Source organism: Aquarana catesbeiana, linkage group LG01 (genome assembly GCF_042186555.1).
Source record: "Aquarana catesbeiana isolate 2022-GZ linkage group LG01, ASM4218655v1, whole genome shotgun sequence".
NCBI classification, from domain to species: Eukaryota; Metazoa; Chordata; class Amphibia; order Anura; family Ranidae; genus Aquarana; species Aquarana catesbeiana.
In genome coordinates, this window is record NC_133324.1 from 790,628,142 (window position 1) to 790,646,851 (window position 18,710).

Genomic DNA, 18,710 nt, shown 5'->3' on the forward strand with positions numbered 1-18,710 from the left:
GCTTATGACAGCTCAGCATCACTCTTGCTGACACCGGCCTGCTGATGCTCACACTGATAACGGTTATTAAACTCTGCGCCATAGCAACATCTAAATCATATTCTACCCAGCCTAGTGCGGAGGATGTGTTACAGCTGTACTATATCAGCTTTTGAGCAAGGACTCGTGCTAGTGTTTATTCTAATTAAATTTAGCTTGGTGAGAATGCTGACACTCCGACAAGCTGTTATGTGTGGTTACATCGGTGTCATGTAGGCACAGGTCTTTTATAAGAAGTATCCTCTCTCTCTAGGTGATATATTAAAGCTAGCTAGCATAGTTCCATGCTTTTCTTATAGCATTCATTTCTTATTCACTTTGTCTCCTTCCCAGCCATAGGTTTCAGAGATTTGACACTCTGCCAGTTTGTCCTTTTGCATTTAACCTGACTATAACAGAGCATGATTTTTTTAAGGGCTATGTCTGCAGAGGGTCTCTGGAATTCATGCTGATACTTTTGTCCCTTGCCCTAGCTTTTTGTTGCTTTTGGTTTTAAGAGACCCTGTCTTCAGCTTATAGAATTGAAAGGAAAGCACAGAAAATTAAGCATTTTAAATGCTTACGTTCTGGGATTTTTCTTCCCTTAAATAGTTTTTATTCTTTTGCAAAGTGCCTTTGAACTTGCTGGTGAAATCAACCACTCCAAGAAAAGTTGATTACCTGGAACATCAACAGTTCCCTATTTGTCCTTCTACTTCATGTCTGACTACAGTCTGTATTGGCCCAGCTCCTCCACTCCTCACTTCCCTACATTATCTTTTAGGGAAAAAAGTATTTGATCCCCTGTTGATTTTGTACATTTGCCACTGACAAAGAAATGATCCGTCTATAATTTTAATAGTAGGTTTATTTTAACAGTGAGAGACAGAATAATTTTTTGTGTTTTTTTTCCATTTGCGAATAATCGCACCAACTGTCGTCACCCTCTCACCAAGCTGCTTGGCGATGGTCTTGTAGCCCATTCCAGCCTTGTGTAGGTCTACAATCTTGTCTTTCTGATTGATAGGGGGTCAAATACTTATTTCACTCATTAAAATGAAAATCAATTTATAACTTTTTTAAATTGCATTTTTCTGGATATTTTTGTTGTTGTTCTGTCTCTCACTGTTAAAATAAACCTACCATTAAAATTGTAGGCTGACCATTTCTTTGTCAGTGGGCAAACATACAAAATCAGCAGGGGGTCAAATACTTTTTTCCCTAACTGTATGTAGCTGCTGGAGGAGGACAAAAGGGAATACTATAGAATCTCACTTAAAGTGGAGCAATACGGCGGGTACATCCCTTGCCAGCCGCTGTCATCTTCTCCCTGGGTGCTGGGCTTTGGCCTCTTGATTGGCCAGCGGTGGATGTCATCTCACACATGCACAGAGGGTTCAATCATTCCAGCGCAGCCGAATTGTGCTGGGAATGCATGCTGAGCCACGTGTACATTGTACATGTACAGTGTGCATTGAATAAGAAACTAAGCAGGCAGGTAAGTGTGTATTATTGCAGAAGAAATACAGCATGTCTATTTGTTTTTATTTATTTATTACGGGTACTTATATAGCGCCGACAATTTACACAACACTTTACATATATATTGTACATTTACATCAGTCCCTGCCGTCAAAGAGCTTACAATCTAAGGTCCCTAATGCCGGCCATACATGGTCCAAATTTTGATTCAAACCATTAATGGGCAGACTGAATATACCAAGTTGTTTGATCGATCAACTTGGGTACAGCCAGCCTTCCTGATTCTCTTACAGTTATCGCTAGCAGCTGCTATAGCCACTAGCAATAATCAATGTCTTCTCCTAGTGGGGACAATACAATAGCCCAGCAGGAGGAATTCCCACATCAACACTGTCTGTGTTGATGGGGGAATCAAGAGAATTTCTTTTCTGCAACCTGTGGTTACAGGAAAGAAATTTTGCTCCATGTATGGCCAGCCTAGCTCACATTCATATATACACGTACTATGGTCGATTTACTGTAGATAGGAGCCCATTAACCTTCCAGCATGTTTTTTGAGTGTGGAAGGAAACCGGAACGTTAGGTTTTGGTCCGCTTTAAGCGGAAGCTCCGAGTCTGCTGGGCCTTCTGAGATCATATGCAAGATGGCAGCACCCAACAGTAGTCATAGGCCTTTTTGGATGTCTACACAAAAGAGACTTTTTACAAGTAAATAGCATACATGAACATTTTATTGCACATATAAGCCTATGGAATTATTTTTGTCAAACTGTCAAACGGGTCTCCTGAACTACTCTGCTGCCTGATTGGTTACCATTGCACTGTGGAATCTCTTGAGATAATTGGGATGCATCTTCACTTTAAAGGAGTAAAATCAGCTCAGCCTCTCCCCATGAAACATCAGTTGCATTCTTCTGTGTCATAGATGCCCATAGATTGTGAAATCTTGTAGGTGTTCTCAGAGTGCAAGAACATTTACATGTGAGTGTATCTTGTTTATGTGATATAACAATATTTTTTGATATAGTAGAATGTTAGATAAGTTATACTGTTTTTGGAAATGAGTCAGGAATGAAAGTGTTAATACAATAAAGAAGTAATCCTGATGAGTATAAATTCAGTCAAGTCCTTTCTTCTGGCAGATGGCTTAATCGACTGCATGGACCCAGACTGCTGCTTACAGAGCTCCTGCCAGAATCAGCCGTACTGCCGTGGTCTACCTGATCCACAGGACATTATCAGCCAGAGCCAGCAGTCACCATCCCAGCAGGCTGCCAAGTCTTTTTACGATAGGATCAGCTTCCTCACAGGACCTGACAGCACCCATGTCATCCCCGGAGACAACCCTTTCAATAAAAGGTAAATCTGTCACCAGCACTAAAGCTATGTGCAACAAACAAGTACTTTTCTACCTGCCTGCAAGATTCTTTATTAACATTTCATGCCTAAAGAAACTCTGTATTATAAAGCCTCCCTGAGCCAGTAATAGTGTGCATCTTCTAATTACCACGTAAACTGGATTGTGACTTCTAAATATTAAATATTCTCCACATTCCTGGGGAGCCATTATCTCAAATAATTTAAAATCGAATAGCAAACATGTCAAGTTATGCCAAGACTCATAAGAAATAGGTGAGACAGACAGGTATAGAATTGCTATAGGCTACTTGAATTTCTGACAGTGACATTTCTGACATGACCCTGCCTTGTTATGTGCAAATTGGTCTTATTCCGTATAGAGTTCTTATTAAGAGTAATAACCCCTGGCAACCAATCTAAATCCATTTTCTACTTGTCTGATGGCAACAGAATAAAATCTGATTGGTTGCTATTGGTTATTTTTACTTAAGAATGTGCTCTTAAGAATAAGAACTTTGTTTGAAATAAGGCTGTATATTTGTTGCTCTGTAAACAGGAGTACAAGTGGGAAAGAGTAAGCCTTTGTTAAGCTTAAAATGCCCAATGTTTGCTAAGTGATAAAAACATATATCTCTTAGTACAGAAATGCAGTGCATATCACAAATGATAATATTATTCTTGCTTTCCTCTGAAATTTAAGATAAATACGTTTGGTTTTGAATATTTTCTCTGTTTCTTTTTGGAGACTTGCTATAGCATGACTCATACAGTTGTGCTCATTAATTTACATTCAATTTCACTCATGTTTAGTGTTTGGCTGAAGCCATGCATTAATAAAAAATCAGTATTTACTCTTTATAAATCATAAAAGCAACAGAAACTACCCAAATGACCCTGATTAAAAGTTTACATACCCTGGTGATTTTGGCCTGATGACATGCACACAAGTTGACACAAAAGGGTTTGGATCACTATTAAAGGTAACCATCCTCACCTGTGATCTGTTGTAATTAGTGTGTGTGTATAAAAGGTCAATGAGTTTCTGGACCCCTGACAGACCCTTACATCTTTAATCCAGTGCTGCACTGACGTTTCTGGATTCTGAGTCATGGGGAAAGCAAAAGAATTGTCAAAAGATCTGTGGGAAAGGGTAGCTGAATTGTATAAAACAGGAAAGGGATATAAAAAGATATCCAAGGAATTTAGAATGTCAATCTGCAGTGTTCAAACTCTAATCAAGAAGTGGAAAATGAGGGGTTCTGTTGAAACCAAACCACGGTCAGGTAGACCAACTAATATTTCAGCCACAACTGCAAGGAAAATTGTTCGGGATGCAAAGAAAAACCCACAAATAACTACAGGTGAAATACAGGACTCTCTGAAAACATGTGGTGTAGCTGTTTTAAGATGCACAATAAGGAGGTACTTGAAGAAAGATGGTCTGCATGGTCAAGTCGCCAGAAGAAAGCCATTACTAGGCAAATGCCACAAAGTATCCAGCTTACAATATGCCAAACAGCACAGAGACAAGCCTCAAACCTTATGGCACAAATCAAAATTGATGGCAAGATGATTGCAGTATGTTATCAAAAAATATTGGAGGAACATTTGCATTCATCAGCAAGGAAGCTGCGCATGGGACGTACTCGGACATTCCAACATGACAATGATCCAAAACACAAAGCCAAGTCGACCTGTCATTGGTTACAGCAGAATAAAGTGAGGAGATTTCAAATGTGCAGTTCATGGAAGACAGCCCAAGAATTTACAGGAAATAGAGGCTTTTTGCCAAGAGGAATGGGAAGCTTTACCGACTGAGAAGATAAAGAGCCTCATCCACAAATACCACAAAAGATTTCAAGCTGTCATTGATGTTAAAGGGGGCAATACACGGTATTAGGAACTGGGGTATGTAAACTTTTGATCAGGGTCATTTGGGTAGTTTCTGTGGTGACTGTGATTTAAAAAGAGTAAACACAGTTGATTGATAATAAATGGGTTCAGCCAAACACTAACCATGAGTGAAAGAAAAGTTTTAGTATTATCATTCATATTCTCTGAAAAATGGCCAAGAAATCATAAATTCTGCCAGGGTATGTAAACTTATGAACACAACTGTATGTACCATGTGGAGCAGTTCAATAAATTGATATTCTACATTATATTTTAATGCATTTAATGGCCAACGCTGGGTAAAACATGAGTCCCGTCCCACCCCTCACCCCCCTGTAACTGATCACTGGCATTTAAAAAAGAGTGGCCTTTTTACTTACTGAAAGTCGGGGCACATGATGCTCCAGGCCTGAGTCTTCTCTCCTCTTCTGTTTACAACCATTATGGTCCTTCTCTGGGTTTACACAACACTGCCTGAGTGACTTGTATGCTTCCTGTTGGCTGTCCAGTTACAGAGACAGCTCAGGCCTGCAGATCTGATCTACACCTACATGCCAACAGGTTTCTGACAGGACCCTGTAGGATTGTGTAGATAAGTTATTAAACTTACATCCAACTCCAACCCAGCCATCAGAACTGACCGGTCCACATAACCTTTGGCCACTTCACACCGAGTGATGTAACATGTCCAGAGGTGGTAGGCCAAGGGTTAGAGTCCATCCCACACCAATACCACTATAAAAAGTAGCATCAAAAAAAGAGTCTATTTATTACAGAATTCCCAGCATACTCTCCCCAACAGCATAAAACAATATTGCCCAAGCAGTAAGGTTTGGTTCTGTTTTTGCTCCCTTTTTACTATATAGCAAAAAGCTGAATTTGTGGATGAAATTTGTCATTTTTACCTCTGTACATATTTCAATGGACTGGATATCTAGGAATATAAATTATAATAATTAATGAGTGGCCTACCAAGCTAAGAATGTATACCTCCTAGAAAGATTGTTGTAATATACAGGTGCATCCTAAAGAATTTGAATATCATCAAAAAGTTAATTTTATTTCAGTAATTCAATTCAAAAATGAAACTCATATAGTATATAGATTTATTACACAGTGATGTATTTCAAGCATTTCTTTCTTTTAATTTTGATGATTATGGCTTACAGCTAATGAAAACCCAAAATTCAGTATCTCAGAAAATTAGAATATTGTGAAAAAGTTCAATCTTGTAGACTCATGGTGTCGCACTCTAATCAGCGTCGGCGTATAACACGCACCGGCGTATAACACGCACCCCAAGTTTAGGAGGGAATTTTAAGGAAAAAAACTTTTAGGAGGGAAGTTTAAGGAAAAAAAACTTACATTTAAATGCCCATCAATGCAGCGTTATCGTGTCCATCTGCAGCCTTGTCAGTGCAGCCTTGCCCCAGTGTCCAGTGCAGCCTTGTCAGTGCAGCTTTGCCCCAGTGCAGCCTTGTCAGTGCAGCTTTGCCCCAGTGCAGTCTTGTCAGTGCAGCCTTGTCAGTGCAGCTTTGCCCCAGTGCAGAATTGTCAGTGCAGCTTTGCCCCAGTGCAGCCTTGTCCCCAGTGGTCAGTGCAGCCTTGTCCCCAGTGGTCAGTGCAGCCTTGTCCCCAGTGTATATTTTATGATCGCCGCCGACATACACAAGTTTAGTTTGTATTTTTAAATATGGCGCCGCGGAGTTCGGAGGGACTCGGCGGCGCTCGTTCAGCTAAGCGAGCGCCGCCGAGAACACAGTGACTGGGCGGAGCCGAGATACACATAGCCGAGGGTTCTCGGCTCTTCTCGCCGCCGTTCACAGTCACGCCCAGTCCCTATGATGGACATAACACAGGTCCAATGGCGGGACTGGGCGGAACTGTGAACGGCGCCGAGAAGAGCCGAGAACCCTCGGCTATGTGTATCTCGGCTCCTCCCAGTCACTGTGTTCTCAGCGGCGCTCGTTCAGCTGAACGAGCACCGCCGAGTCCCTCCGAACTCTGCGGTGCCATATTTAAAAATACACGCTATGTGAATGTCGGCGGCGATCGCTCCGATAGATCACAAAATAGCGGGGATCGGCGTATAACACGCACCCAGGATTTTCCCCTGATTTTAAGGGGAAAAAAGTGCGTGTTATACACCGATAAATACGGTAATTAATTCAAAACACCTGTAAAGGTTTCCTAAACCTTTAAAGTGATTATAAAGGCTCGCTTTTAAAAAAAATAAAATAATAAACATCTTATACTTACCTCCTCTGTGCAGTTGGTTTTGCACAGAGCAGCCTGGATTCTCCTCTTCTTGGGTCCCTCTTTGCTGCTCCTAGTCCCTCCCTTCTTTGAGTGCCCCTCTGCCAGCAGCTTGTTACAGGTTGTCACCCAAGCCAAGTCAGAGCTCCGGGTATCCATTCAGACACGGAGCCCCAGCCTGGCCCTGCCCCCTCTCTCCCCCGATTGGCTCACTGACTTTGATTGATAGCTGCAGGAGCCAATAGCTCCGCTGCTCTGTCTCAGCCAGTCAGGAGGAGTGTACTGGATGGCTGAGGGGATTGTGGACATTCCTGGAGAGAGAAGCAGGTCAGGTAGGTAACTGGGGGGTGCTGGGGAGGCTGCTACACACAGAAGGTTTTTTATCTTAATGCATAGAATGCATTAAGATAAAAAACTTCTGCCTTTACAACTCCTTTAAATGACCTCTCAGTCTGGTTTAGTAAGTTACGCAATCATGGGGAAGACTGCTGACTTGACAGTTGTCCAGAAGACATGTTCAAGGATTGACCAAGTCAAAAAATTAGCGGACTTTGTGGGCACATAATGAGAGAGAGAATCAATAAAAAAGTATACATTTTATTACATAGTTAAAAAACATATAAACAACATACAACTGCAATAATGCAGTTATAGAGGACTGGACCTACGGTACAAAGATTAATTTAATACTGTATCAAGGTAAAAGAAATATTTCTGATCCAGTAATGCCTCTAAAATCTTGCTCTTTGACGCATTTCAATAAAATATTAGCTTCCTCGGGACAGATACTGGGTAGGTGCTGGTAAACTTGTGGCTCAAGGTGTGGGAGAACTTGACCAAACTGACAGCCGAAAAAATGAAATTGCATATGTGTGTCTAAAGTAGTGGGATACACATATATCATGTGGTCTATAGTAGATACCACTGGTATATAGTAGTCAAATTCCCACTATAAGGGGAAAGCCACACACAACAAGGAAAGCAGTCCACAGGGGTGTAGCACCAAAAGGTATATTTTAGTGAAATGCGTCGACCAGCAAGTTTTTGGAGGTATTACTGGATCAGAAATTTTTCTTTTACCTTGATACAGTATTAAATTAATCTTTGAACCGTAGGTCCAGTCATCTATAACTGCATTTTTGTGTACCTGGTAACTGTGTCCATAATGGGTGTTGTTTGTATGTTGTTTATATGTTTTTTAACTAAGTTGTAATAAAATGTATACTTTTTATATTGATTCTCTCTCTCATTATGTGCCCACAAAGTCCGCTAATTTTTTGACTTGGTCAATCCTTGAATATACATTTTGGATGCTGGCATGGTGAGGGCCATTCCTACTTTTGTCCAGAAGACAGTTATTGACACTCCACAATGAGGGTAAGTTACAAGAGGTCATAGCTAAAGAAGCTGGCTGTTCAGAGTGCTGTATCCAAGCATATTAATGGAAAGTTGAGTGGAAGGAAAAAGTGTGGTATTTCAAGAATTTGAGGGAGATTCACAAGGAGTGGACTATGGCTGGTGTCAGTGCTTCAAGAGCCACCACACACAGACGTATCCAGGGTATGAACTACAACTGTCGCATTCATTGTGTCAAGCCACTCCTGAACCAGAGACAGTGTCAGAAGTGTCTTACAAGGAAAAAAGGGACTGGACTGTTGCTCAGTGGTCCAAAGTCCTCTTTCATCTGATTAAAATAAAATTTGCATTTCATTTGGAAATCGAGGTCCCAGAGTCTGGAGGAAGAGTGGAGAGGCACAGAAAAATTCCATGAGGTCCAGTGTGAAGTTTCTACAGTCAGTGATGATTTGGGGAGCCATGTCATCTGCTGGTCTTGGTCCACTGTGTTTTATCAAGTTCAAAGTCAGCGCAGCCCTCTACCAGGAAATTCTAGAACACTTCATGCTTCCCTCTGCTGACTAACGTTATGGAGATGCTGATTTTATTTTCCAGCAGGACTTGGCACCTGCCCATACTGCCAAAAGTACCAATACCTGCTTATGATCATGATATCACAGTGCTTGATTGGCCAGCAAACTCGCCTGACCTAAACCCTATAGGGAATCTGTGGGGTATTGTCAAGAGGAAGATGAGACACCAGAGCCAACAATGCAGATGAGCTTAAGGCCGCTATAAAAGCAACATGGGCTTCCATAACACCTCAGCAGTGCCACAGGCTGCTATGCCACAGATGCATTAATTCATGCAAAAGAAGCCCCGACCAAATATTGAGTGCATACTATACTGTACATGGACATACTTTTCAATAAGCTAACATTTTTTGTATTAAAAATCTGTTTTTTTTATTGGTCGTATGTAATATTCTAATTTTCTGAGATACTGAATTTTGGGTTTTCACTAGCTTTAAGCCATTATCATCAAAATTAAAAGAAAGGAATGATTGAAATATATTGCTCTGTGTAATGGATCTATATAATATGAGTTTCACTTTTTAATTTAATTACTGAAATAAATTAACTTTTTGATGATATTCTAATTTTCTGAGATTCACCTGTATTACTAGTGCCTGTATTCTCGGTCATAAATTCATTGTCAATCTGTGAGAAACTGTGTGGTTACTGACTGCTTGCAAAATAATATCATTGTGTGGAAGCTATCATATCTGCCAGACAAGGTTTATATGTGTGTGTTTGTTTACCTAGCAGACCAGTCAGTGGACAACTTGCAGGTGGTGGCAAGCTACCCTAAATTGTGGTCTTCTATATGTGGTCAGTGGCAAAAGTAATCATGCGAAGATTCTAGCTCATAACATAGCTTTCAGAATTTCAGAAGTGTGTGGTAATCAATTGGCTGCTCCACAACTCTTATGCCTCGTACACACGATCGGACTTTCTGACAACAAAACCGTGGATTTTTGTTCAAAGGGTGTCCACTCCAACTTGTCTTGCATACACACGGTCACACAAATGTTGGCCAACAATTACGAACGTAGTGACGTACACGACGTACATGATACCTCCATTATGTACGCTAGTTTTACAAGACCGAGCGCTTCCGGCTCATCCATTCCGAGCATGTGTGAACTTTTGTGCGACGGACTTGTGTACACACGATCGGAAAGTCCGACGACAAACATTTGTTGGCGGAAAATTTGAGAACCTGCTAGCCAACATTTATTGGTGGAAAGTCCGACAACAAATGTCCTATGGAGCATACACACAGTCGGACTTACCACCAACAAGCTCACATCCAACATTTCCTGTTGGAAAATCCGATCATGTGTACGCAGCATTAGAGTTCCCCAGATTGTATGCAAGATTTGTATCTGCAGATGTGTGTCCAGCCAGCTAGATTTAACTGAGCCTCCCCCGGGGGAGGGCTAAGAGTATTTTACCTCCCTAATGGAAGCCCACTCCTCATTCCTCCACCCCCAAACAAGGATCTTGCTCTAGTTATCAAGTTGCCAATTGCGAGATTCCTTGACATGGGCTTTAAAAGTATTTCTAAAGCCTAAACATTTTTTACCTTAATGCATTCCTAGCAATAAGGTAAAAAAATGTTCCTGTATCTGTATCGCCCCCCCCCCCCCCTTATACTTACCTGAGTCCTCACTCGCTCCAGCGCTGTGATCGCCTGTAGCATCTCTCCCCGCTCTTAGAGGAATTGTTGAAACAGTTGTCAGTGAAATCTTGTGAGGAAGGGAATAGGGCACGGGGCTGAGCCATACTGCCTGTGTCTATGGACGAGGATCGAGCCTGTGGGTTTACTACCATAGGAAGTGTCTTTCCGTGGTGGCACACTGAGATGGGGAGGAGCCAGGAGCACTGGCAGGAGACTTCAGAATAGGAGGATCGGAGCAACTTTATGCAATCCAGTTGCACAGAATAGGTAAATATAACGTGTTTGTTATATAAAATAAAAAAAATATAGGCTTTGCAATCATTTAAAATTATTTTGGTATAGTCAAATCTGGGTTCTCCCAGGTGACTCAGAGACAGGCCCCCTCCTTTTTTTTTCTTTTTAATCTGCATTAGCAGTCAGCAGTTGCAGAGCTAGTGATCCCAGTATACTCTACAAATACTATTACTGAAGCACCCTGTGCCATATGCAGGGGACTGCCAGCAAACCATTACATCTCATAGTAGCAGGAGATTAAATTTGTCAGTGTATCTGGATTTCCCCAGGTTTCTGTTTCTCTTCTTGAATTCCCCTTTTCCTCTCCAGTTACCAATATTGTCACGTTTTTCTGTGCTTTGGTTTTTATCTTCATGGCCTCCCCCGGGCATTGATGAGGCCCTTCATTAGACAGTCCAGATGTACGGATTGCATGGCTTCCAGACTTCCAATACTCTTTTGACAAATCATATATGGGAATAATTATTGTAATGCTTATCTATTGCATTTTGTTTGCTGGAACTATGTGTTGTGCATCTGAAATGTTCCTTTTAAAAATGAATAAAAAGTTATTTAAAAAAAAAAAAGTTGCCAGTGTAGCCACAGCCTGGTCAGGTGTAATACTGATTGGGATTTGGGAGAATTAACACCAGTTCTTAGTAAGAACACATTGATACACAAGAGTGTAAGTATTTTCAGGTAGAGAGGGTTGTTCTGTATTAATCAGAGCTTGATCCAAAGGAAGTAGTATCAGACTAAATTCATAAAGGATTCCTTTGTGAGTTTGGTTTAAGATATGAGTAAAATTCCTAGATACCCATCAGAGGGCAGCCCCGGTTGCATACCAGTGCCCTAACCAAAGCCATTGAGCTTATTTGTCTTCTTTATTTTTGATACTCTGTAGTAATAAGCATTGAAGTTCTACTTTCGCTTAATTGTATCCCTTAAAGTGTGTCATTCTTACCTGCTTTGTTCAGTAGCTTTGCACAAAGCAGCCCTGATCCTTCTCTTCTCAAGTCCCCCATTGGCACTCCTAGCCCATCCCTCCTGCTTGCAATGGGGCACCCAAGCAGGTTTGCTCCCGAGCCGCTGCTGTGTGCCCATTTAAACTCTTTCCTTATTGGCTCACTGGCTGTGATTGACAGCAGCGGGAGCCAGTGAGGAGGTAGAGACTCAGGAGAGCCACTGCACATCACTGGATCGAGTTGGGACTGAGGTAAGTATTTGGGGGGGGGCTGCTGCAGACAGAAGGTTTTTCACCTTCATCTATAGAATGAATGAAACCTTGAGCCTTTACAACCACTTTAACCACTTGAGCCCCGGACCATTATGCTGCCTAAGGACCAGAGGTCTTTTTCCAATTTGGCACTGCGTCGCTTTAACTGCTAATTGCGCGGTCATGCAATGCTGTACCCAAACGAAATTTGCGTCCTTTTCTTCCCACAAATAGAGCTTTCTTTTGATGGTATTTGATCACCTCTGCGGTTTTTATTTTTTGCGCTATAAACGGAAAAAGACCGAAAATTTTGAAAAAAAATTATATTTTCTACTTTTTGTTGTAAAAAAAATCCAATAAACTCAATTTTAGTCATACATTTAGGCCAAAATGTATTCGCCCACATGTCTTTGGTAAAAAAAATGTCAATAAGTATATATTTATTGGTTTGCGCAAAAGTTATAGCGTCTACAAACTAGGGTACATTTTCTGGAATTTACACAGCTTTTAGTTTATGATTGCCTATGTCATTTCTTGAGGTGCTAAAATGGCAGGGCAGTACAAAACCCCCCCAAATGACCCCATTTTGGAAAGTAGACACCCCAAGGAAATTGCTGAGAGGCATGTTGAACCCATTGAATATTTATTTTTTTTGTCCCAAGTGATTGAATAATGACAAAAAAAAAAAATATTTATAAAAAGTTGTCACTAAATGATATATTGCTCACACAGGCCATGGGCCTATGTGGAATTGCACCCCAAAATACATTCAGCTGCTTCTCCTGAGTACGGGGATACCACATGTGTGGGACTTTTTGGGAGCCTAGCCGCGTACGGGGCCCCGAAAACCAATCACCGCCTTTAGGATTTCTAAGGGTGTAAATTTTTGATTTCACTCTTCACTGCCTATCACAGTTTCGGAGGCCATGGAATGCCCAGGTGGCACAAAACCCCCCCAAATGACCCCATTTTGGAAAGTAGACACCCCAAGCTATTTGCTGAGAGGCATATTGAGTCCATGGAATATTTTATATTTTGACACAAGTTGCGGGAAAGTGACACATTTTATTTATTTATTTTTTTTTTGCACAAAGTTGTCACTAAATGATATATTGTTCACACAGGCCATGGGCATATGTGGAATTGCACCCCAAAATACATTTAGCTGCTTCTCCTGAGTATGGGGATACCACATGTGTGGGACTTTTTAGGAGCCTAGCCGCGTACGGGGCCCCGAAAACCAATCACCGCCTTCAGGATTTCTAAGGGCGTGAATTTTTGATTTCACTCTTCACTGCCTATCACAGTTTCGGAGGCCATGGAATGCCCAGGTGGCACAAAACCCCCCCAAATGACCCCATTTTGGAAAGTAGACACCCCAAGCTATTTGCTGAGAGGCATGGTGAGTATTTTGCAGCTCTCATTTGTTTTTGAAAATGAAGAAAGACAAGAAAAAACATTTTTTTTTTTCTTTTTTCAATTTTCAAAACTTTGTGACAAAAAGTGAGGTCTGCAAAATACTCGCTATACCTCTCAGCAAATAGCTTTGGGTGTCTACTTTCCAAAATGGGGTCATTTGGGGGTGTGTTGTGCCACCTGGGCATTCCATGGCCTCCGAAACTGTGATAGGCAGTGAAGAGTGAAATAAAAAATTCACGCCCTTAGAAAGCCTGAAGGCGGTGCTTGGTTTTCGGGGTCCGTACGCGGCTAGGCTCCCAAAAAGTCTCACACATGTGGTATCCCCGTACTCAGGAGAAGCAACAGAATGTATTTTGGTGTGTAATTTCACATTCTCCCATGGCATGTTTGAGCAATATATCATTTAGTGACAACTTTGTGCAAAAAAAAAAAAAAAAAAATTTGTCTCTTTCCCGCAACTTGTGTCGCAATATAAAATATTCCATGGACTCGACATGCCTCTCAGCAAATAGCTTGGGGTGTCTACTTTCCAAAATGGGGTCATTTGGGGGGGTTTTGAACTGTCCTGGCATTTTATGCACAACATTTAGAAGCTTATGTCACACATCACCCACTCTTCTAACCACTTGAAGACAAAGCCCTTTCTGACACTTTTTGTTTACATGAAAAAGTTATTTTTTTTTGCAAGAAAATTACTTTGAACCCCCAAACATTATATATTTTTTTAAAGCAAATGCCCTACAGAATAAAATGGTGGGTGTTTCATTTTTTTTTTTCACACAGTATTTGCGCAGCGATTTTTCAAACGCATTTTTTGGGGAAAAAACACACTTTTTTAAATTAATGCACTAAAACACACTATATTGCCCAAATGTTTGATGAAATAAAAAAGATGATCTTAGGCCGAGTACATGGATACCAAACATGACATGCTTTACAATTGCGCCCAAACGTGCAGTGGCAACAAAATAAATACATTTTTAAAAGCCTTTAAAAGCCTTTACAGGTTACCACTTTAGATTTACAGAGGAGGTCTACTGCTAAAATTACTGCCCTCGATCTGACCTTCGCGGTGATACCTCACATGCATGGTGCAATTGCTGTTTACGTTTGACGACAGACCACCGCTTGCGTTCCCTTAGCGTGAGAGCAAGGGGTGACAGGGGTGCTTTTTTTTTTTCTTTATTATTTTTTTGCTTTTTTATCTTATTTTTAAACTGTTCCTTTCATTTTTTTTTTTTTTTTTAATCATTTTTATTGTTATCTCGGGGAATGTAAATATCCCCTATGATAGCAATAGGTAGTGACAGGTACTCTTTTTTGAAAAAATTAGACCCTAGATCTCTCCTCTGCCCTCAAAGCATCTGACCACACCAAGATCGGTGTGATAAAATGCTTCCCCAATTTCCCAATGGCGCTATTTACATCCGGCGAAATCTAAGTCATAAAATGCTCGTAGCTTCCAGTTTCTTAGGCCATAGAGATGTTTGGAGCCACTCTGGTCTCTGATCAGCTCTATGGTCAGCTGGCTGAATCACCGGCTGCATTCTCAGGTTCCCTGTTGAGACAGGAGAGCCAGAGAAAAACACGGAAGACGGTGGGGGGGGGCATTCCCTCCCACGGCTTGTAAAAGCAGTCTAGAGGCTAATTAGCCGCTAGGATTGCTTTTACATGAAAGCCGACCGCTGGCTGAAAAGAATGATACCAAGATGATACCTAAACTTGCAGGCATCATTCTGGTATAACCACTCAAAGTCGTGAATGGCGTACCTGAAGACAAAAAAATGGTTAACAATAAAGCACAGTAAACGGTAAAGTATAAAAAATTGCATACCTGAAAAACAAACATGATAAAACATAATAACAATAAAACATTACAGAATAGAATACAGTAAAAAAGAGCAGAACAATAGAGAGAATAGAGAGAGAGAGAACAATAAAACAACAACTATTTTTTTTTTATTTTATATATATATTTTTTTTTTTTTTTTTTTACACTTTTTTTGTAACTAACTTTTATAACTGTAACCAGTTCCAGGTTCGGGTCTCTCAAAATGCGATGGCATCTTGGGAGACCCTGTGAAAGTGTGCCTAGTCTGTGCAATGCTGTACCCTACGCTAATACTCAACTAGTGAATGGTAGCGTTCAAAATATTCACCAATGCAAAGACCAGGATTATCAGGACAGGAGGGACAATAATAGCGGGTGTCACGCCTATATCCGCGCTTGCTGCAGACACGACATCTTTTTTGGGGGGGTTCGCTGGGTAAGGGTACTCGGGAGGACATAAAGAAAATGCCTCTCATGCAGCCGACTGCATTTGGTTGGGGATGTGAATGGGGGAAGTACGGGTACTGCAGAAGTGGTGGGTTCCCAATTAGGATTGGCGAATGTAGCAGGAAGGGCATTATGGGCACGACGGGCCTGTGTTTGTCTTTTTGGTGGCAGTGGGACACTACTTGTGCTTGCTACCTCACCAGCTTGAACTGCACTTATGGGACTCGCCACGTCACCAAGTGTTACTGCAGTGCGGGTTTGACTACGACCGGGGTGTACTAGGCCACTGGTGCTTTCCAGTTCAATAAAAAGCTACCAAAAAAACTGTTAGCGATCGCAGGGATCAGGCCTGACTCTGCGAACGCTGCAGTTATGCGTTTAGTGTTTTGTAAGTGACAGTGATCGATCGATACTGCACTTGGGTGGGCTGGGCTGGGCCAGGCGGAGGGGCAAAACGCAGGTGCTAGCAGGTATCTGGGCTGATCCCACTAACACTGCGTTTTTGGGAACCCTAAACTGCTGGGGACGCTAGTATAGATCTAATCGGATCAGATATTGATCCGTTCAGATACTATACCACTAAGGGAGGTGTATGCTGTGTGCATGGGTGTTAGTGGTACTGGCGCTAACCTGACGCTGCTTGGGCGTGGTGCTTGCCAGTTCACCAAAATGCTACCAAAAAAACTGTTAGCGATCGCAGGGATCAGGCCTGACTCTGCGAACGCTGCAGTTATGCATTTAGTGTTTTGTAAGTGTCAGTGATCGATCGATACTGCACTTGGGTGGGCTGGGCTGGGCCGGGCGGAGGGGCAAAACGCAGGTGCTAGCAGGTATCTGGGCTGATCCCGCTAACACGGCGTTTTTGGGAACCCTAAACTGCTGGAGACGCTAGTATAGATCTGATCGGATCAGATATTGATCCGTTCAGATACTATACCACTAAGGGAGGTGTACGGTGCGTGCATGGGTGTTAGCGGTACTGGCGCTAACCTGACGCTGCCTGGGGCTGGTGCTTGCCAGTTCACCAAAACGCTACCAAAAAAACTGTTAGCGATCGCAGGGATCAGGCCTGACTCTGCGAACGCTGCAGTTATGCGTTTAGTGTTTTGTAAGTGACAGTGATCAATCGATACTGCACTTGGGTGGGCTGGGCTGGGCCGGGCGGAGGGGCAAAACGCAGGTGCTAGCAGGTATCTGGGCTGATCCCACTAACACTGCGTTTTTGGGAACCCTAAACTGCTGGGGATGCTAGTATAGATCTGATCGGATCAGATATTGATCCGTTCAGATACTATACCACTAAGGGAGGCGTATGCTGCGTGCATGGGTGTTAGCGGTACTGGCGCTAATCTGACGCTGCCTGGGGCGACGCATATCACCGCCGGGCGATCAGATGGCTATACCTTTATTCGGTAATAAACGGCGGGTGCCCTGACACTATAAAAAAATAAACGAACTAACCAGCGTCACCCGTAACACTTATACAGTGATCAGTGGTGAAAGGGTTAACTAGGGGGCAATCAAGGGGTTAAAACATTTATTAGGTAGTATATGGGGGTCCCTGACGCTATAAAACGCTGACGGCGAACCTAAATATTTACCTCCCTAACTAGCGTCACCAGCGACACTAATACAGCGATCAGAAAAATGATCGCTTAGCGACACTGGTGACAGGGGGTGATCAAGGGGTTAAAAATGTATTAGGGGGGTACCCTAGACCTAAAGGGGGCTAACCCTAATTGTCCTAACACTGTAACTGTCACAAACTGACACCAATGCAGTAATCAAAAAAAAAAAAAACTGCTTGGTGTCAGTTTGTGACGGAGGGGGGGTGTGATCGGGGGGGGATCTGGGTGCTTTGTGTGCCTGGCATGTTCTACTGTGTGTGTAGTTTTTGTGCACTCACATTTCAGTCTTCTCTCCTTGGCGCCGGAACGGAAAATACCGAGCCGAGGAGAGATGACATCATTTCCTTTGCTGCTGTTTAGCATACAGCAGCAAAGGAATGTTCCCATTGGCCGGCGGCGATCGCGATGGGGAGGCCACGAACGGATGGCCTCCCCCTCACCTCCGATCGCTGGGGGACAAAACAGGACTGCCTCGGGCACCCCACCCGCGGGAGGCAAATCACGTATATGTACGTGATTTTGCCTGCCCGTGCCGCCTTGCTGACGTACATCGGCGTGAGGCGGTCCTTAAGTGGTTAAACATTCTGTATTAATATAATAAGTTAAAAAGTGCTCAAAAACTCCTTATTAGAAGCTACATATTAAATTATCCGAATACCAGACAAATAAAAATCAATATAAACTAATAAGTGCTCTTCCTGTGATTAAGTTGAACAAAAAAATATAAACCAAATAATTACTACACAAAGAGCTCACAGTTAAAAACACAGTGGGGGAGATTTACTAACACTGGAGCACACAGAAACAGGTACAGCTATGCATGGTAGCCAATCAGCTTCTAATTTCAGTTTGTTCAGTTAAGCTTTGACAATAAAACTGGAAGTTGAATGGTTTCTATGCACAGCTGCACACCAAATTTTGCACTCTCCAGTTTTAGTAACCCCCCCCCCCCATTGTACAAGAAGTTGCTCCGATGTCAATCATAAATGTCCATGCAATTCATCAACTGTGAAGGTGAAGCCAGCAGGTGAATATTCTAATAAGAAGATCTATACCACTATTCACAAAGCCTCTTACCAGATCCACACGATCTCAAGTAAACAGAGATCATGGAACGCTTGTGTAACAGCCCACAGGACAGGCAGCCTGGTTCAGCATATCCAACTTCCAGATTAATAGATCAACTCAAGCAGGAGGTTACATAGTGTAACACTGCAATATTATCTCCTTTATTGCATACAGACAGGCACTTATTGTGTGGATACAGAGAGCAGCATACAGCGCCGTGCTTACAACAGTCGGCAAGAGT

At 42.2% G+C, this 18,710-nt stretch overlaps 1 protein-coding gene across 12 annotated transcripts in view; it reads left to right on the forward strand.

Moving 5' to 3' along the window:
- TENM3 (teneurin transmembrane protein 3) overlaps nt 1-18,710 on the forward strand; it is a 1,659,985-nt gene that overhangs the window by 1,496,053 nt on the left and 145,222 nt on the right. For all 12 annotated transcript variants that reach the window (XM_073606803.1, XM_073606789.1, XM_073606818.1 and 9 more), the window contains one exon: nt 2,643-2,859. In XM_073606803.1, the coding sequence (XP_073462904.1) occupies nt 2,643-2,859 (217 nt within the window). The remainder of the gene's footprint in view (nt 1-2,642; nt 2,860-18,710) is intronic.